Genomic DNA, 21,239 nt, shown 5'->3' on the forward strand with positions numbered 1-21,239 from the left:
TGAAGTACTATATTTTAAAAAAAAAAAAAAAGAAGCAGCTGTGCTTGTGATGAGAGCTGCAGTTTCTGCTGTCACAAGTGCCAATCTGTCTGGTGCTTCTGCCTCTGTGGAGTGCTCAAAAGGACCTTTTATATGTTTAAGTTAATTTGTTCTCGCTTTGTGGTAAGTAGTAGAACTTATTTGGATATTTCTAGTTTTCTTGAAGAAATACTGTTGATTATGGTGTTTAGAAATAGTTCAGAATCGTTGCCTGCTTTTATTACAAAAAAATGAATTTGGATTAGGATTTTGAAATACAGATTATTTGTTTTTTAAAAAAACTTAAACTTGCTGCTTGTTTACTATCTTTGTAGAAATGTGATTTACTGTTCTGGGTCAGCCCAACAGATAAGATCTTGAGTTCCTGTCATTTTATTTGCTTCAGACACATGCGTAAAATACAAAAATAAGGTTGTGGGGCCTTTTGAGGTCTTGTTCTGGCTTGCAGTGCTGAAGTCAAAATCTGACAAAAGAAGCACTAAATGGATTGCTCTTAACCAAGTGGAGGTGTTCATAGACAGATGAAAAGCAATGGAGTGTTCTATGTGCATTCTGAGATGCAGTAGCAGTATGTTCAGTTACTGTTGCATGACTGGTTGATAGTTAACCTTGAGTGGGATCAGAGCATAATGGTTGCAGTGACCCAAGAGAGACTACACTTAGCAGTGACTATATTTAGCAGCAGTAACGAGTCAGCAGAGCTATACTTGTGGAGTAAAGCCAGGCCTGTTTATACTGCTTGTCTCCTACTTCCTCCTGCACACGTGCAACTTTGTGCTTTGTGGATGGGACTTCCCTCTTGGTTACAGAGAGATCATGTAGGTAATATAACTCTCTTGTGTAGAGGGATTTAAACCAATCCTATATAAGCAGGATCATACATGTCCATAACAAGTCTTCCTTGCAGGAAAGAACTTTTAAATACCTATTAATAAAAACAACAAAAGAAAAGAAAAAAAACCACTCACCAACAAACTTGATAGAAAACCTCCACACATTAAATTATGTTTGATATCTTAAATGTTGGAAGAAAGCATCATTTTCCTAGGTTGCCTTCTAATAACAATTTTTGACAAGAATCTCCTTTTGGATTGGTCTCTACAGGGATTGTCTCAAACTGCTAGTCTCCAGTCAAGAGAAGAATTGATGAAAGTATCTGGAAGGATAGAATGTGAAGGGCCCAACCGTCACCTTTATGACTTCACTGGAAACTTGCGTTTAGATGGTCAAAGGTATTGACTTGACAACAAAGCCATAAATTCATTTGGTTAGGAAAATGCTTCCTGTGTGCTTTTAGTCTGCAATACTGAGCATATGCATGGTTTTGCTGGGGAAGAGGAGGGTAATAATTAACAGTTGTCAAATCAGAGCATCTGCTGGTAAAATACAACATAGTTCTGTCTTCTATGGAGTCTTCTGCTTGTTATGGGAGAGTTGGTGTTGTGGTTTAACCCCAGTCGGCAACTAAGCACAACAGAGCTGCTAGCTCATCCTCCCCCACCCTGGTGGGATGGGGAGACAAGGGGGGGGGTGGGGAGAAGTAAAACCTGTGGGTTGAGATAAAGGCAGTTTTATAGGAGAGCAGAGGAAGAGTAAGTAATAATAACAATAATAATGATAAAAACATACAAAGCAAGTGATGCACAATGCAATTGCTCACTACCAGCTGACTGATGCCCAGCCAGTCCCTGAGCAGTGATCGCTGCTCCCTGGCCAGCTCCCCCCAGTTTATATACTGAGCATGATGTCATATGATATGGAATAGCCCTTTGGCCAGTTGGGGTCAGCTGTCCTGGCTGTGCCCCCTCCCAGCTTCTTGTGCACCTGGCAGAGCATGGGAAGCTGAAAAGTCCTTGATCGGTGTAAGCACTACTTAGCAATAGCTAGATCAACAGTGTGTTACCAGCATTATTCTTGTACTAAATCCAAACCACAGCACTATGCCAGCTACTAGGAAGAAAATGAACTCTATCCCAGCTGAAACCAGGACAGCTGGTTTCTTTGGAATTGTAGTGGGTTTTTTTATCAAAAGTAACATCTAAAGAGAAGGAAGAGTTGGGGAAATGGTTGGGGTTTTTAGGGCCTTCTTGCTACAGGAGATGTGCAGTGGAAATGGGAAACCTTTGCCTTCCAACTAGAGCCAAGTGCTGCACTAAGCTCAGATCTAGAGAGAAAAATGATCACAGTCTGGAGTCTTTATCGGTGTGACTTCGATCTGTTGCAACTCTTGGAAGAAAAGAACTTAGTTTTAGTACTTGAATTCATAGAATTTGAAAGGTCAATAGGAACGTTCAGGTTTCATCTTAATGTTTTCCTGCACAAAAACTATTCCTTGGGCAGCTCAGCTGAATAGTGACAGATGCAAGAATAGAAGATCGCTTCCATCCCACTTGAAAATCACATGGGTAATACAGTTTTCCCAAAACGTTTGTTTAATGGCGTATGTGAGGTTATAGTGTGCTTGGAATGGATGGTCTGTTTGCAAGGGTGATGCTTCTCTGTCCTTGATGTGAGAGAATGTGCTAGCCAAGGTAAAGTGCAGAGTTGGCTTATGGCTGCCACAAGTTATCAAGTTTTGGGTAACTAGAACAGCTCCCTTGTATTGTCTTTGCCTTACTGTGCTTTAGCAGGGATACGACTTACACAGGTTTCAGTGCTCTTGAGTTGTGTGGACAATTAAGTTCATATTACGTTCTTCCTTTTGTGGTTTGGGGTTTTTTTGAGGGGGTAGTAAGGCTGGAAGGATAATTACTTTCCTAAAGCGTTAGCAAGAATTGAAAGCTATACATAACTTCTTGCTTTGCAGCCCAGTTCCTGTTGGTCCAGACCAGATCTTGCTAAGAGGTGCACAACTGAGAAACACTCAGTGGGTCTTGGGTATTGTTGTGTATACAGGACATGATACAAAACTCATGCAGGTAAAGTTTTTAAGGAGATCTAGAGCATGTTCTGATAGAAGCTGGTCATCTTTCCTGTATTTTATTTGTCTTTTGGACTTAAGTTTATGAAATGATTTGACTCATTGTAGCTGTTTAAGATCTGGAGGCTTTGAGGAATACAAGGATACTGTTGTCCTTGAGGTTGCATGTGCACATGTGTAAATACTTATTGAGGTATTTGTCTCAAAATGCTTCAATAAGTAAGCAAAATGAACTGTATTTTATCTTAATTTACCTCGTAGCTGGACAACATTTAAAACAGGTTTAACAGCTGAGAAATGACCACGTAAAATTTTAGCACTTGGAGATAATTAGGTTGAGACTACTGTCTCCGTATTGCCTTAGTGGCAGGGAGTGCCTCGAGACAAGTAACATGTATGTGCGGCTCACCTCTGACGTTCAGTGGGATGGACAGACAGGAGATGAGCATGCTAGGTCTTTAGGAATGGTTCTCTTACTCCGATGTTCTGTCAGTTTTTGGAGTCATTAGGGGTATTGGCTCATACTACTACCTTGTTGAGCTTTGCATAGAATATTGAGCCTAAATAGAGTTGAAGTAGCAAGTTCTATAATGGACTCTAAAAATAAAGACTTGAGTTTGCCTCTGCAATTCCCTCTTGTATAAGGCATTGCCAGACTTTTTTTTTTTTCTGCTGCTGCTGTTCAGAATTCAACCAAAGCACCTCTGAAGAGATCAAATGTGGAGAAAGTGACCAACATGCAGATCCTGGTTTTGTTCTGTATTCTCCTGGTGATGGCCCTTGTGAGTTCTGTAGGTGCCTTATTATGGAACAGAACACACGGTGAAGTCGTCTGGTACCTTGGCTCCAACGGTGAGTATGCAGGCAGTGTGCTACAGATGTTATCAGGCTGTAGGGTGAGCCAGGCTCTTAGCTTTGCTAAATGAATGCATAAAAGAAGAAACAAAAAGAAACACAAGAAATGGAGCCTGTTGCTAACTTTTGATGGCCTGATTTTTTTTTTTTTTTGAGAATGGGCTGGTATAAGTGAACTCGCTGGTGAGGTTTCTGTTAATAAAACCTTCTAAAGGTTAGGTAAATACCACTGTGCTACCACCCAGGGAGCAGGGAAGAAACAGGAGAGGGGCAGGAGTTATTCTTGGATATTTGTTATTCAAGTTCTTTCAGCTCTGTGGAGATGCCATGCACAAATTTGTTTTTAGGGCAGCTCATGTACTGCTGCCTTATGTATCATGTCTGACTGTACCTGACTGCAGGATAGCAGGTACTAGTCTGGTGATGCTGTCTTCAACTCCTGTGCTTATGTACAGAAGCAAAGGATTTCTCTGGCTATTTTTTCAGTCAGAAATGCTGATTTGTTCTTGTAGAGAAAACAGTTAAATGTTATGATTTTGTATTTATTGGATAATGTTTCAGAGTTGTTTTGGCTTCTGCCTATTATTTTGTAATGAGAAAACTGATCTTTTAACATGCTTATTAAGGGCTTTTATTTTGATTTCATTCATACTCCTTGAATTTACTAGTTCAGATAAGTGTTTGCATAAGGCCCATCTTTAAGGATGAAATAAATTGCTCTCCAGTAGACTTCTAACTTGAGGGGGTTACATTAGCTAGCTATAACAAAAGTGTTACAAACATCTTGAGATGCAGATCTGAAAACAATTCTCACAAACTGCAAATGATTTTTCTGCTGGGGATGGCAAAACAGATGGCAAAGGGTGTCTTCTGCAGTTTAAGAACTGCAATTGTGATAGTAATGAAAAAAATGTATATAGGAAGAGCATGGAAGTGCTTCATACTTGACTCTGGTTTTTGGTAGTTGTAATGTCTTTTAGCAGCAGTATTGGCAATTTTCAAAGTTTCTTCCTTACCTTCCACTTTGCTTTTTAATGAGGCAGTTTAAATTTGTGCCTTCAAATGATGGGACTAATATTGGAAAAGATGAATGGAACAAACGCTTGAACTTGTGATAATATGAAACAGGTGCAACCTGTAATAAACTAGGATGACATGGTAGTCTGTATAGATGCTTTTTCATAAACTGAATACACAATTTCTATTGCTTCTGTAACTGCCACGCATGGGAAAGACTTTTTCAGGCTAGGCAGGCAGATGTTAAATTTTTGTTAGGTTATAATTTCTATAAAGATTGCATTGCAAAAACCTTTTCCAATATCAAGCATGCTTCTAATCTTTCTGTAAACTCATGAAAGATACAGAATTTGTGTGTGCTTACAGTTGGAGGTGCCTGGGTCCTGACTTTTGCTCTGATCTTCATTAGGCTTCAGCAACTTTTTCTGGCTTCCATCTCCTAGTTTGCTCCTCTGCCGTCTTACTACCTTACTTGTATCACTGAAAACCCCTTAGCTGTGGGCTGTGACACCTTTCTGCTGGGTGCTCTGTACACTGACTGAAGTGCCTCCCTAAGCTTCAAGGAAAGTGAAGAACAGACAAATGCGGACACTTCGGATGTAAAGAGAGGCTGTGGGTGGCAGCGTGAACAGGAGCATTCATCTTGTGTATCTGCTGAGCCTTGTCCATTCCTGCCTGCTGTCTATAAACACTTCCCCTTCGTTTTAGGACTAGTTGTGCCGGCAGATTGATTTGGGCAACTTGCCCAACGTTGTCACCATTAATAACAGCTCTTCTGCCTAAGCAGGATGCCTTAGGTCATGTACTATGTGTCTGTTTAACAGTCAGCTTGTTCTCTTAGATTTCTTTAGTGTAACTTCTTAATTCTGCCAATGCTGGCAGATTTTAGAACAAATTTTAGTCTTTATTTTTTGTTTTCCGACTCCACCAAGACAAGTAGGCACTTTCTTAAAGATAAAGTTATGTTATGAGTGATATCGGTGGCTCTTAATTGGGGCAGTTGACACATCAGATCTCTAAATTTGGGTTATAGTGTGGAATATCATACTTCTCACCATCTGTTTAGCAAAAATTGTTCAGAAAGTGTTCTGTTCTCTAATACGTAGCCTCACCAATCTTTCCCTTCTTCACCTGGCATAATACGCGGTGTACCCAGGCATGTGTTCTGTGGGTGTTTTATGTATGTACTATTGAAATCAATATTAAGGCCCTTATACTAGGCCTCAACATGCTGATTATTTTAGCATTACTGAATCTGATCAGGCCAACTGCAGAAAGATGACTGCCCCTATACTGTACCACTCAGACTTCTGCCTTCTGTCTGTTGATGTCTTACGTCTTTTGGTCCACAGAAATGCTGTCTGTCAACTTTGGATACAATCTGCTGACATTTATAATCTTGTACAACAACCTTATTCCAATCAGTCTTCTGGTGACATTGGAAGTTGTCAAGTTTACTCAGGCTCTTTTTATAAATTGGGTAAGTAACAAGAATAAACGTATTAATGCCAGTTTTGGGAAGTGACATTAAAAAAAAACCAAACAAAAAAACCCCACAAAACAACCCACCCTGAATTTACCAGACTTTTTGATGACTTTTCTCATGCAACTTCTGGGAAAGGTAGGGAGAAGTTCAGAGGATTTATTCTGTATTAGTTCTGTGTTCCACAGGAAATTAAAAGATTTAGTTGTAGGAAGATTCCCCTGTGCAAATGATTACTCTTGTATATTTTAGGCTTTCAGGATGAGAAGGAAGGCTCGGCTCTTTTGGTTGAAGAAAGTCTCTCCACTGACTCATGTTCAGTAAACATCTTTTGAAAACTCTTCAGTACCTTATAGCTTTTCTCAGCCACAGCAGAGGGAAAGACTAGATTTGTTTAGGGGTGTGGGGAGTTTTTTTGGGCATGGGGTGGGGGGTGGTTTTTTAAAATCCTGAGGCTGGTCACCTCTGGTATGAATAATAGTATTTCTGTAAGGAGATGAGTTGGTGGTACCTTATGTAACAAAACAGTGATCCCTCTGTTCAGGCAAGCTTTGACTTCAAAGTGTGTTTCTCTTCAGTTGTGGACCAAAAATGCTGTAGTGGTGTCTCTCAAGGTTTCCCTCCTGTTTTTGTTAGCTTGTCTTGGTATGTGTTAATCCTTGGACTTTCAGTAAAGTTGCAGCAGTTCCTCTAAAATACAAGTAAATAAGTTCTAACGTGTCTGTTCTGAGCTGCTTATAATGTATTGGAGATGCTTGACTAGCTTATCTGAGAAATTGCTTTGGTTCATGTAATTGCTGTTTTGTTTACCCTCCCAATTAAATGTAGCAATAGGAGTTGATTTCAGAGTCACTCAAATTGTCTCTTCAATCATGGATGTTGCTAGAGTAAATGGCATTGTTGTAAATGAAGACCTATGATTAGCATGGCTAATGCCTGTTAGAACTTCTTCCTACTGTTCTAAAATCTCAAATTAGAGATGCAGTGAAGAAAATTATAATTACCTATAAATGAACCTGGCTTTTCTAATGTGCATGTAGTATGGAGGTATACTTTGGAAAGGAGACACCCCTATTCAGCCTGGGATGCTATTTGTGTCTCAAGCCTCCAGAAGCTCCACCAGTGGATTTAAGTCAATCAAGCCAAGTTGGAGCTGACTAAAAGAAGGCTGGAGACTTCAGTGGTTAATTTGCATAGCATAGGTCTAATTTTGCTCTTGTTTCAGGACATAGATATGTATTATCCTGAAACAGATACACCTGCAATGGCCAGAACCTCAAACCTTAATGAGGAACTTGGGCAGGTAAGACAACATTCTCTTAAGTGTCATGTTTGTGATATCTTCTGGGAAGATAGAAGGTATGAGAGTATGCTGTACAAATCTGCTTTATTCTGTTGCTCTGTGGCTCAGGTTAATGGGACATCTTTACTTTCGTTAGTCCAAGTCTTACAAGTAAAATAATGAGATATTGCAGGATAAATTCAAGGACATATAGGCAGTTTTAAGCCTGGGAATGGAATCTTTATTCCTTATGTTCACTCTAAACTGACTTTTTTCCTCAAGGGTGTTGAAGAGATGCTTTGTGGTTGTGACTGTCTATACTGGAACAGAATGTACAGGACTAAGCTTGGCTGAAGAGCAGGCCAATAGCCTTAGCCTGTGTTCTTAGTTGTTCATGTTTCTGACCATCTCACAGGAAATGCAAGTCAAAAAAATGCAGTTCGGTTCCTAATTTAGATTGTGTTCCTTCAAGCATTTCCACTTTCCTTTTGGTTAGATAGCTGTATATTAACTTGTACTTGCTTTAAGAGACTTGTTATAAATTCTGCAAATGAGATTTTTCAAAATGGAAGGGCTTCCCCCAAAGTAAGGTTACTGGGAAACACACCTTTGCCATTGGAATTTTGTAGTACCATTGAGAAATCCTAGCTTTTTTCCTTGACCACCAAAGTCATAGGTGTGTAACTGAACCACATGAACTTCATAATTCATGTGAATTTAGTGTTGGAGACAGTGTTTATGTAAAATACATAATTACTGTGTGCTGCTCAGCAGGGTGGTAGTCAATATTCTTCCTACTTAATCTGATTGACCTTTTCCTTAGGATTAAAATTTGTGTTTAGGTTGCCCTGATGTGAGGTTACCAATCTCCAAATTATGATAGTGTTTTTGTCTGAAATAAACTGTATTATGTGGCATAATGTATATTGTTGGCCCATATGTTGTTTTCAGAAATGGCTTACTAGTGATTCCATATAACTAGGCTGAATTTTTTTGATTCATTAATGGAATTGTTCACAGGTATGCTTTAAAACTTTGTTATACGCTAGAATTACTAGTGACTTGAAGTTCCTCAGATGTTTGTGTACCCACTTTGGAAATGGAGCCTGTGCAAGTTAGAAGTCAATTCTGTATTCAGAAGCAGAGTAGTGCACAGCTAAAGGATCAGTTAACTAGTAGTGTAGTGTACTATCTTGTAACTGAATTGCAAATACTGAGGAAAAGCTTTTTGCAACTCTAGACAAAATATTCTGGTCTTTAAATTGGCTAACTCCTATGTTAGCACCATCCATTCCTGCCTGTTGCTGGTTTAAAGTCTTACCTGGTACACAGGTAAAATAGTGTGGAGTTTAGGTTACAACTAATTTTGGTCTGTTGTGGCCCTCCTGAAGGTGGGGGTCTTGAATCTGCTAATGCTCCAAGAAGTCATGTTGCTGTGTTGGTGTTTTCTCCAATTTCTAGCTGAAAGTCACTGGTTTGCATTAAGGGCTTATGAGCTTGGGCAGTGCTATGTGTCTTGCACTTCAGAATTGCTCATGACTGGATACCAGAAAAAGCAGTTAATGCTTGCCAAATACCAGTTGGACTTACTGTAGGTTATTCCTTGCACAGTACTGTTTATGGGGGAAAAAAACCCCAGCAAATTCCTGGTGATCTTTGGAACACAGAATTTCTTCAGTGTGTTAAATTCTAATGATTCTTCAACAATCTTAGGAGTCTTTGTTTTAATTTCCAGTCTTGCTGTTTGATGTTAGTACAATTGAAAGATCTGGTGAATGTTCAACTAGCACAAGCAGGTGCATCTGTATGGACCACACTAGAGCCTTGGCAATTGATACCTACTATTTGGGCCTTGCTGCAGGTAGAAATAAAGAAGAAATAATACTATTAAATAAGTTCTTTGATTATTTTTCTGTAGCTTTTTGGTAAGACAAACCAGGCTGTAATAAGCGTGCATTGGCCAATACTGTGACATTTGAGCCATATGTCTCCTGGAATTTTCCTGAAATGTAATCTGTTTTCCACTTCAAGTTTTGTTGCTTTGCAAGTTGAAAATTAGACTTTTTTTTCTTCCAGGTAAAATACCTGTTTTCTGATAAAACAGGTACTCTAACATGCAATATCATGAACTTTAAGAAATGTAGTATTGCTGGAGTGACATATGGGTAGGTATGACTTTTTTAGAAACTCTGCAGCTTAATATGCTTATGAATGGTACATACTTCTATATCAGAACAGGATTAGAACATTCTGTTCTTTGATTTTATTTTAGTATATTTTGTGGTCTCAGTTAATAGCTTTCATTCTTATGTCCTGCAACACAAGTTATGAACTGCAAACCTGGGTGGGGAGTACTTTACATGAAGTAAAGAGAAATAATTACTTGCTTCCTAACTTAGCACAATTTAAACCAAACCAGAAGTGCTAAATAACATCTGGATCTTCCAGAGGGAAGGAGATGCAGCCCAAGGGTAGCAATTGTCAGCATGTTTCTGTGACTTCTTTAGATGAACCAGGATTTCATTACAACCATGTAGCTGTAATTGTGGTTGTAGAGTTAAATATTCCTTGCACGGGAGGGATACCCACTTAACTGGTTTTGTTCCGTTTCTGTCAAAAGGATCCCTTTGAGTCATGCCAATATTTCATAGCACTTGGCCTTTTGAGTGTTGAATACTAAATCTTTGTGTTTGCTTAGTTTTAAATGGGTAGTTTTAAGATCTTTGTGCAAGTTAACCTTTGAGTTTCATGGTAGCTAAATTAGATACCTTGGAAGATAGAAAACTTGGTTCAAATGTATGAACAGCTGAACCCATGGTTCCAGCATATGTTTGTATGTGTGATGACTCATTGATCTTTGCCTTCTACCTATATTTTTTTGGTTTGCAAAATGGAATAAATGTTCTTTTTTTCCTCTTTCTGCCCCTCAGTCACTTTCCTGAGCTGGAAAGAGAACGTTCATCAGAAGACTTCAGGTAAATATAATCTACGATGTTTGTGTTCTGTATAGCAGAGTGGGGAAAATCTATATAAAGACTGCTTTCCAATTTGGGACTGGAAGAAGCCCAAGGGAGCAATGTGTTTGAGTAAAATGCTCTTCCAGCCAGGAGTCTAACGCAGAGCTGGTGGGTGGTGATGGATCTTCTCTCCTGCATAGGGAGATGGTGGGTGAAGGGGAGTGAGGGATAGGCAGTGGCTGGCGTGGCTTGGATGCATGCTAAGGCAGTGCTTATTTATAACTGCAGACAACCAAGTTACAAGCTAAGGGTAACCTTCTTTACTGTAACCTTACCTCTAGCCAGAGACTGAATGTTACTCTTTGCAATCACTAAGTTCAAACCTGACAAGGAGAAGAAAAGGAACTTCTTTATTAAAATGCTATGTTTTAACAATTAAACTGGGAAAGAGCTTGGTATGGAGGTGTCTCATGTCAAGAGAACCATCCTCTTTATTCAGTGATTTAATGAATGGCGGTGATGGGTATGTCCCATTCTACAGAAGGGAGTGAAGAGCTAGAAGCATTATGCAGGTGTCACTGTAGCATATTCAGATTATCAGGAAGGGGGGAAGAGCCAGAGAGGGCTCATGTGGCTTTGGTAAATACAGGTAAGAAGTGAGTTCCCACCCAAGAAACTGTATGCTGTTAGCCACTCTCTGATGAACTAAGTTAGGCTTCTCTACTGGTCCATCTCATTTTTATGATCACCTTTTAGGAAGGTGATATGATAATTATGGTATGTTGCTACTTGGGCTGAGATGTGATTTCTATGGATGCCTCTTCTTCTTTCAATATGTTGCTGTTTCTTCATTGCCTTCTTTTCTCTCCTTGTATACTTCTTTTCTAGTCAGTTCTGTGGAAGAGTTTCTTCCAGATATGAATTTGGAGTACTCGGGCTTAAAATCCTTCAGTGATGAACTTGAAGCAGAACTGATGGACTAGAGAGGGAGCTTAGGGATATAGATCTCTGACCTATCTTAAAAGCAGGTCACCTTGAAATCAATGTATTTCTGGTACACTTAAAAGCTGCTTCTGCTACATCTGTTCTAGGAAGTGTACTGACACTTCTGTCTTCTCAAATACACTTTCAAGCATAACCATTTTGGGTTTCTTGCTGGTGTTCTGAAGAAATTGTTGGTCATTTTCAGCACTTTGTGCATTAGTTGATGATCTTTTCACAATACTTTTAAGGACAGTCCAATCTTGTTTTGTCTTTCCTTTGCTTCCCAATAAAATAGATGAAATAGTAAGATTGGAAATGTTGCCACTGTTACGTTTGAATATGCTTGTCTTGCTCTACAGCCAGCTACCTCCTACCACCAGTGAATCGTGTGAATTTGATGACCCAAGACTGCTGCAAAACATTGAAAATGACCATGTAAGTCTACTCTTTTGAATATCATGTCTCTTAAATATCATGTCTTTTAAACACTGTATTCTAGGCCTCTCTGGAATTGAATGCTAACAAATCTACTTGTGTGATCAAGTCTGCTCTACAGGTGTGTCATGCAACCACAGAGTGGGGAACAAGGAAACAAAATATCTCCCCCAATCCCTTTCTGTCTACTTGTATTACTACTGAATTAAAGAAAAAATGACATCAGTATCGGTGCCAGCTAGCTCTAAAACAGGTTCCTATATGCTAGCATATATGGAGGACAGTGTCTTGTAGTGAATGATGGTAGAAACTGTAATCTTTTAAAAAAAAAAAAAAAACAAAAAAAAAACCCAAAAACCAAACCTAACTGGAGCGTTCAAACATCCATACATTTTTAACGGTAATCCAGAGCATTGCAAGGTGGTTCTGGTGTGACACCTGTTTTAAATACTTCAAGTGTTGGGAATTCCAGTTGCATAAAGGATTTAAGAGATGGGACTTAATGGTGAGCTTAAGCTTAGCCTGAAACTTAGTGATTAGTAATCTTAGCCTAACTGGTTGTCCTAAAGGGACCTATTCCTTAGGAGAGTGTGAGTTCATTGCTTATTCAGAAACTATGCAGCTTCATAGTGGTGTCTGACTGGACACCAAACAATTTAAGTCACTTGGGGAAAATACGATGCTTCTGTTCTGCAGAAGCTGTATCACAATAGGGGATCTGGGCATTGGCAAGCGCAAACTCAAATCACAGACTCAATTAGCTGATTGTTCTCCTTAAACAGTATAACTTCTGCAACTGGGCTGGTTAAGCTTAATATGAGCATCTAAACTGTAGTTACAACGTAGTCTTTATGTGCAGCGAAGCTTTGCTTTCTTTGTTTTGCTTTACAGTACTTAAGAAGTTGAAATGCAGCATGGTGTAAATGCCTGAAGGAATATTTAATTACTTTGTATGTCACCTCAGGATGATAGAGCCTGAAGATGGCTCCTGTGCTCTAACCTTCAGGGCTGTGAGATGGTATTTCTCATCTTGCCTTGAGATGCGTCCTTAACTTTGGGATATTTCTAATTCTTTGATCCTCTCTGGGTAGAGCTGCTACTTTGGGAGATAGAAGGAATACTTGCTGTTGTAGCAGACCAATAAAGGATTTTGGTAGCTTCCTTAGGTGTCACTTAGTCTAGACAGCTCAGGTAGAAGTCCTTGTTCTCTACATGCTGAACCTTATGCATCAAGTTTCCTTTTGGCTGGCAACTTGAACAGATAAACACTGTTGTCATTGCACAGCTGACTGTTGGGCTGAGCGTACCATGTGAACTCAGCCCTTGGACAATCAGTAGGGAAACTTCTGGCTGATAAGATGTAAGGTGTACCTTGTGTAAGCCAAAGATATCTTTTGGAGTCTGACTGTACTGGAGGGATGGATGCCACCCCCTGACAAGTGGTGATTTAGCACAAGGCACAAGAATGCAAGGACTACATGTGACAGTTTGCTTAGGAAGTTCAGATCCATTTGTCAAAATGCATCAGTGAGATGAGGGCTGGATTACAGGATAGTGGGAGAAGAGTCAGGTGTTTCTAACCCATTAGCTTTTTGCATTAGGTTGGCTGTAAAGGTGCATGAAACTACCTCCTTCTACCTAAAACTCGTTAGTGTCTTAGTTTTCATAGCTAGTAGATAGTGTCAGATGCCATTTAGAGATGTCTGACAATCTCTACTCATTTAGTGAACTGAGGTGATAAAACTGTTCTAGCACAAGCTGCCTTGTGGGGTCAGGTGGTGCTGTACTCAGCTGGATAACGAATTCCCTTTAAACATTTGCCCCTTTTGCAGCTGAAGTTGTCGATGTGCTATCTTTCACAAACACTCAGTGCTCTGATCTTGAAGATTTTATTTTTTCAATCCAGTTGCAAGTATTAGTTTAGAGCTGTCTCAGTGCCAAGTAATTTTCTTTCCAGGCTGAAAATAAAAAATAATGTACTTGCACTCATGAGACTGTCTTCCATCTGCTAGGAAGATTGTTAGCATCCCGCATCACCTCTAAATTTCATGGCTCTTCTGGGCCACTGGTGTATAAGGACTGACTGATGGCCAAGTCCACTCTTGAGTAACAGTCAAAGAATTATTGCCCTGCAGGAAGTGTTCCAAGGAAAAATAACTTGTCTTGAAAACACGTGGAGGTTTCTATTGGCTTCTCTGGGATTTTAATGTGGAAGAAAGTACCAAGGTTTGTCTGCCTGTGCTTTTTCTTTGTAACAGCTTCTGTTGGATGAACTGTTCAGCAGTGCCAAGAGTATGATGCTGGCTTGTTTCTATAGGGAAAATGGTGTAAACTTTTATTAGCATTAAAAGCTCAGTTATTTAAAAAAAACTTAGTTTGGTGAGTATGCTAGGGGGACTTTATCTTGGTGCTTGTGAGTTGCACATATGCTGTGAATAAACTCATCATGGAGATGCAAGCCTGTTTGTGGGGTTATTTTTTACCCTGAGTGCAGGGAAAGAGGTCAAGAAGTGAAAGAGCTAATAAACTTGGATCTCATTCTAGACTTCTCTGTATCTCCCTGGATTCTCTCTGAACTTCTACTAATTCCAATCCCCACATAAATTCTCCTCTGTGGCCTGCAAATTACCACTTGGGCAAAAAGCAGAAAGCACGTGGTATAGCTGCAGATGCATGAGTTGATTCAGTGAGTATGTGCGATGTTAAGCAGCTGGCCAGGCAGAACAGACAACTGTTGTGCTCATGTTGAGCCTTTACCTCAGTGCAAGTGTTCATTTAGATCTCTCCAACATGTCTGCTTATTTTCATGGTGTGTGTGGAAACTGGGGCTTTTAGCCCATCAGACCTTGAAATGGCTGCTATTGTCAGCTGATTCTTAATTCCTTAGGAAAGGAGAACTTGAAAAGTACATTGCTACTGGAATGAAAAACTGGAATTTAAAATAGAGCGGGGGAAAATACATCCAGATAGTTTGAACCTCTGGGGAGGCTTTAGTTCAGAAACTAACTGTTGCCTGAAAACTATCATTTTGCAGCTGACGAATTGTTATAGCTTGGTGAGAAATATTTTTTGCTCTTCTACTTTTGCCCTTATTGTGCATGGGACTTTTCTTTTGCTCAAGTACAAGGCGGTATCTTTATAGGCCATATTTTGGTGGCTTTGGACAAGATAAACTTGCATTTAACTAGCATTTGAATATCAATAGGGTTAACATATTCTTTGAGTCTGTGCCTGAAACATCCTGATCCCCTCCAGCCTTACCAGCTTCACTGTTCTACGGATGCCCAACATGACTGGATCCTCACACTATTTTCCAGGTATTTTAATGAACAAAACAGTAGGAAGTTCACATCTTTTTAAGACAGTGAGTCATAATTCTTCCTGGTAATGAAATGGATAAGTATTTTACTAGCTGTCCTTGGCAGAATGTGCCACACTTCTGCAAAGTAGTAAGCTCAAATTGTTAGACTGTGTCTTAATAACCCATTGGCCATTTCTAGGCCATTTGTTCAAAAACCTGTCAGAAGTATTGTGAATGGAGGGACTGATCTGATACTGCTACAAGTAAAAGGAGACACGAATATGTATCTTCACATGCAACTGCCTTGTAATTTTATCAAGCTGTGAACAGTTGGCTAGAATAATGCAGTTTCTGTCTTCAGAGTGAAGAGGCCCAGATAAGGACATGCATGACAAATGTGCAGATATGTAGCTCTGCAGGGTGCAGCTTGCTCCCCAAAAGACTGAGTTTTGACTCACTGTTTTCTTCCCTCTGAATAAGGCAGGACATGAAGGGATGAAAACTTAAGATACAGCTTCCTGACTAGTGGTCTATGCCCTGCTTGATAATGCTGTGTCTTCTAGATAGGGAAACTTTGCTTTCAGTATAGATAATGCTTTGTAGATAACAATCCAGAGGCTGCTTCCAGAAATATGAGACTGTCTCAATGTGTCTGTAGTTCTCATCTTGTAGGGGCAGTGTGCAAAGTAAGTTCAGTCAGTAGGGTGTATTGCTGGTGTAGGTGGTTGTACACCAGGTGTTCCATGGATCTTTGGAAAAGACATACAGAAAAAGAAGCAATAGCTTTCACTGAGAGCTGCTGGCCCACAGGGAGAAAAACAGGGGGAGAAGGCAGTCGGAATGAGAGCTGCCTGTGGACAGATGAACAAGAGATTAAAATAAGCAAAATTTGTTCCTGCTTAGAGAAGGAACAAATGGGGTCGGAAGAAATAGAGCTGAGCTTAACAAATGAGCAGGCAAGGAATGTCTTGGAGACCATCAGTAAGAATTTGAGTACTAAAAGGGCAAGAGACTTGCTTTAATAGAGGAAAACAAGTAATGGAGCAGAATCAGTTAACCTGTGGGACTTCTGTCTTGTGCTGGGGTTAAACTTGGGCATGGTGCAAGGGAGGTATTGCCACAGAAGCTATTGATAAGTTTTCTGTTCACAGCTCTGAAGTAGGAATCTGAATGCTCTGTCCTGATTCATGCTAGTGCAACAAATACTGTGTCAGTGCTGCAACAATATAGAAAGGAAACAAATGACAGCTGTGTGGAGGAGCTGATGTGATAAGCTGGGCCTCTGGTGATCTGTTGCTATAGGATTGGAAGATTGCCATGTAATACGCTGTGAGCTGTGAAAATACCAAGACAGCAACAAATCACATTGCTGGCTCAAAAGCAGAAATATATATGTGGGAAGGATTAAAATCTGTGACATTACTGGAGGCAGGTTGTTTCCAGCTGATAGAACACGTACTATGAAAGCATGTAAGGGGCTAGGTGATATATGTGTGAGAAGGACATCAAAGGTCTGCAGCAATGGATGCTGAAATGAGAATCTGGCAAGCTATACCTTTGGAGACGGAGATAAAACTTTCATTGCTTTCACTGGAAATAATGGAGCAGCAGTAACCTCCTGACCAGTAATTTGCTGTGGACTTAACGTTTTGCACACTAGTCTCTGATTATATTCAATCTGTTCATTTTCTTGAACGCAGCATCTGCACTCCAGCATGTCAAAAGCTACAACTGTTGTTATTTTAGTGGCTTGTGACCATACAATTCAGAAGTTTTGGTATGCAAAGATAAAGGTCCTGTGTGAGAGTTATTCATGAAAATATTCATGATAAAGTATATAAAGTAAAACAAGAATATAAGTATTGGATCTACAATCTTTTTATTACACTTTTTTCTGATATGCTTACTTTTTGTTTACACATGTTAACACAACACTTGCCAGCTGATGTTTTGTGGCTTTCATAGTAATTTACTTCCTACTAATTAAACCTTGCTATTGCCAGTGCATCTTTCTGTTGTACAAGTATGTAGGTGATGTGCACCATGTTGAAAAAAACGACAATTTTTCGCTGTTCTCAGTCTTGTCCCTGCAATAGGACCTGAGATAGAACAAAACTTTATTTTTATCATATAGCTTGGCTTGGGGAGAGAAGCATTAACATTTGAGAGCTAGTTGTGAATGTTGCTGGCTTAATTGTGAGAAGCTGTGTTTTAAATGCCCCTTTAAGTGTGAAATGGAGGAGTCTTTAATGTCTCAGTGGTTCGGTGTGATTAAAGAGTTTTATAAAATAACTGTGCTGCATTTCAGATAGTACTGTATCTAGTCTTAGAAAAATACATGTACTACAAAGTCTCTCATATCAGAGGATTTTTGCTGGCATGTAGTTTTCACTTGAAAAAGTTTCATTTGAACATTGTAGCCTTTTTTACTGTTCTGAAACATTCTGGTGTACACTAGCATAACAAATTGTGTAGAAGCATCTTTTAATTAACCCTGTTTTACTAGAATCTTGTAGGATTCTTCTCCATCTGATTTTGGTTTTAATAATACAATAGTGGGGTTTTGGTCTGACCTTGTGCAAACAGCTCTTGTAACGCTTTTGATTTTGTAGTGGCTCTGTTAAAACAAAGTATATATAAAATATGCTATGCTAATGAAAGCTTTGGTAGTTTGATGATGTTCTTGTATGTAAAAATTCTGTGAGAGTTTGCAGAGTCAACTCAGGCTTTCTGCAAAGGTAGAACTGCTAAGTTCATGTCTGACTCAGTCACTGAGCAAACGGCTGCTGTGACATAAGATTTTGATGCTACCAACTGTGGCTGTTACAGATATAGCAGAGTTGGTGAAGGGGAACATGTGTTCACTTCAGCTGTTTCAGCCAAGTGTCTTACAGATCTGTGAGAACTGTGGATGAAGTTAGTATGGCAGGTTGTGAGCTGGGCAGCTGAGTACCATTCCGAACTGCTATGAGACTGGAAATGCTGTGCCAGAGGCAGGAGTGAAAAGGAGGGAAGAATGGGATAGGGAAATCCAGAATTTGCTGATCAGAGTTAAGTGCCATAGCATCTTCACTGAGTTGTAGACCTGGTGTCTCTAAGCACTTTGGGATGGCTGCTGACTATGCAGTGTGTGAAGAATGTTTTATGTTGTGTCTTCTCATGATGCTGAATGTGTAGGGACCATTGATCAAGTTTCTGCTTGGCTGGATGATGTATTTCTGTGGAAGAGCACATGGTGTTGCTTTCTACTGGCTAATCAGCTGCCGTCAGCTCTGGATGTTCATCACTAAGTGATGCAGTTGCAATGAATTTAATTCTGGTGTGGTTACTGTCAATCTATTGAAACCTGTTGTGGAAGTTACCTAAGTAGTATTTCCTGTTCCTTGCTTATCATCAGCATCTTGTGGCAGACATCTCTGCCTATATGAAGCTTGGGATGCTACAGAACTAATGCTTTTATGTTTGGGGGCAGGGGGGAAATACTCTGGCTTCCCAGCTCTTTGCAACTTAAGTGAGGTCTTTATCATCAGCACTCTAGTTCATTAATGCTGGTCCTTAACTCTGCTGTATTGATGTTCTGGGAACAAGACAACTACTATGAACAGAGGACAGAATATTTTTTTTTTGTCTGTAGGACCTAAGAGGTCTTCTCAGGTTGGTGTGTAATATTAAACCTGACTCTTCTGATGTCCTGTCCAGCCCACAGCTGTGCACATACAGGAGTTCCTGACTCTGCTGGCTGTGTGTCATACTGTCGTTCCTGAGAGACAAGGGAATACAATAATCTACCAGGCCTCCTCTCCAGGTTGGTTGTTACTGTCTTTTTGGGGAGGGAAGGAGTGAGGGAGTAGAAGTAGATGGATTGGGGGGGGGATGGAAGGAAAGTCCAGAAATTTCTTAAATGGTCATTGATTTTAAAAGCAAGATGTTCTCCATGATGCTAGCAGTAGGTCTGGCATCTTCTGTCAGCAGTGCACACTGCTTTTGAATGCCTCATACAGAACTGCCAAGTCTATGATGTTTCTGTAGAGCTAAGCTAGGCTGGGCTTATGATCCCTTCTGCTCTCATGAGACCTTCTACTCTGGCTTCTTTCTGCAGGGGTGAAAAGCAAAAGTAAAACTTTTCAGTAGTTTGTCTTCCCTACACAGAGCTGATGTATGGAAGTACTGATTTGTTTCCACATAAACAAGTTGCTTGCTGTATTTGGCATGAGTGCAAACTGCTTGTCTTGATCTAGGAGCCTCCCATGTTGCTTTATGCAGATACAAGATGCTGATATATGACACAATACAACAAAGAGCAGAGTCTTGGCCATATTCGGGCCTGCGCTTCACCCATTTCTTCTTTCAGGTGGCACAGTGGTACTGAAAGAGGTAGGCAGGGCTGAAATGCAGAACAGTAGGGCCCTGTTCTCCATCAAATTTATCTCCATTTCTGAGGACGTTTCTAGAATTGTTGTAGTGATGTATTGAGTGATAAAGCAGCAGCATTCCTATTTGTCTTAAAGTGTCTGAAGAGTGGGGTGAACAGTAAGGCAGTTCTAGGCACAGTGTTGATGAACTGTGAGGAGACCAAGGGAGCTGTAGAGACATGAGGGTTGCTTGAGCTGGGCACTAAATTCACTTGTATGGTGGTTGTGCTTAATGCAACTTGCTCCTTAACAAGGCTGTATAACTACGTACTAGAGGTGGAGGTGTTGACTTTGGTTTCAGCTTGGTTATTTGAGCTCTTAATGACACTACCCAGTTCAGTCTCCAGAAGACAATGCTGCACTTATTTGTATAGCACCTGAACTTAGTGCCTTTATAGCAGGAAATGGATTAAATGCATGTTGTAGGAACTTAAAGTAACATAGCTTTGATCTTGCTTTCAGAATAGGGATTTTCCCTTTTTCATGTAGAAAAATATGACTCTTCCGCAACAATAGAGTTCTGTGCTTCAGTAGTTACAGGCTGTTTTATACAGATTGAGTATTAAGTTTGTGTAGTTGATATTACATGGCTGTTTTAGGACTAAAATGTGAATGTTCTTGTGGAAGTGTGTGCAGAGGCTATTCTGGCAGCCCTGCAGATATGCAAGTACATGAGGAAAGGGACTTCTGCGTTTCGGCAGCATGGCATATTTAAGTATAGGCTTTGCAGGCCTCTTCTACATACCAGATTAAACTTAAGCTTTTCTTGTATTGGCAGATGAAGGGGCATTAGTGAAAGGAGCAAAAAAACTTGGTTACGTCTTCACAGGACGGACTCCACATTCGGTTATCATTGATGCGGTAAGTAGTAGATGTGCATGGTACAGACTGCCAAGCTCATGCAGAGCATAAATGTCTCCTGTGTGATTCTTGTGAGTTCCCCTTTACAGGGCCTTTAGGGTGCTACATGCAGAAGGCTTTTGCAGACTAGGAAAAGTTGTCTTACTCCTGTTTTTTTGATGCAAAGTCCTCTGCCCTTCTGTGTGGCATGGGCAATAGGAAGCTGCAAGCTTATAAGGGAAATGACAGCAGTTGTGCCTGAAGAATATTTCCCTTGTCTGGGAGGCATACATGAGCACACTCGCATCAGAAGGAAATTAATGTGTCTGGGAGATTTTCTAACTATTAATGTTTAACAGTTACTGTACTTGTAAATGTTTGATTTCTTGTATTAAAATTGAATTATTCTTCTGAGTAAGATCTGTAGAAGATGTACCTGCTTAACAAGCTCTGTATGCAGGGGTGTGTAGTTAATGGATCAGAGTTGACACAGCCAGTCTCAAACTCATGGGGCCACATTCTGACTTAGTTGCAGTCTAAGCTAAAGTGGATTCAGATTTACACAGGTGCAGCTAAGATGAGAACTTGTCTCTGGTATACATAGTAGGGTATTTATTAAGAATAATGGATGTATTTTTGTCCTTCCTTTCAGGTGCATTCACTTTGAAGTTTTTTGGTATACTGCCAAGCTAGCCGCTTGAAACATAGATCTTT

General features: G+C 40.0%; 1 protein-coding gene across 2 annotated transcripts in view; it reads left to right on the forward strand.

Annotated features, from left to right (window-relative positions):
• Positions 1-21,239, forward strand: part of ATP8A2 (ATPase phospholipid transporting 8A2) — a 345,102-nt gene that overhangs the window by 68,719 nt on the left and 255,144 nt on the right. For both annotated transcript variants that reach the window (XM_075708776.1, XM_075708786.1), the window contains 10 exons: positions 1,144-1,271; positions 2,846-2,957; positions 3,646-3,811; positions 6,184-6,311; positions 7,540-7,617; positions 9,673-9,761; positions 10,527-10,571; positions 11,897-11,972; positions 18,973-19,078; positions 20,464-20,546. In XM_075708776.1, coding sequence (XP_075564891.1) covers positions 1,144-1,271; positions 2,846-2,957; positions 3,646-3,811; positions 6,184-6,311; positions 7,540-7,617; positions 9,673-9,761; positions 10,527-10,571; positions 11,897-11,972; positions 18,973-19,078; positions 20,464-20,546 — 1,011 coding nt within the window. The remainder of the gene's footprint in view (positions 1-1,143; positions 1,272-2,845; positions 2,958-3,645; positions 3,812-6,183; positions 6,312-7,539; positions 7,618-9,672; positions 9,762-10,526; positions 10,572-11,896; positions 11,973-18,972; positions 19,079-20,463; positions 20,547-21,239) is intronic.

Source organism: Pelecanus crispus, chromosome 1 (assembly GCF_030463565.1).
Source record: "Pelecanus crispus isolate bPelCri1 chromosome 1, bPelCri1.pri, whole genome shotgun sequence".
Lineage (NCBI taxonomy): Eukaryota > Metazoa > Chordata > Aves > Pelecaniformes > Pelecanidae > Pelecanus > Pelecanus crispus.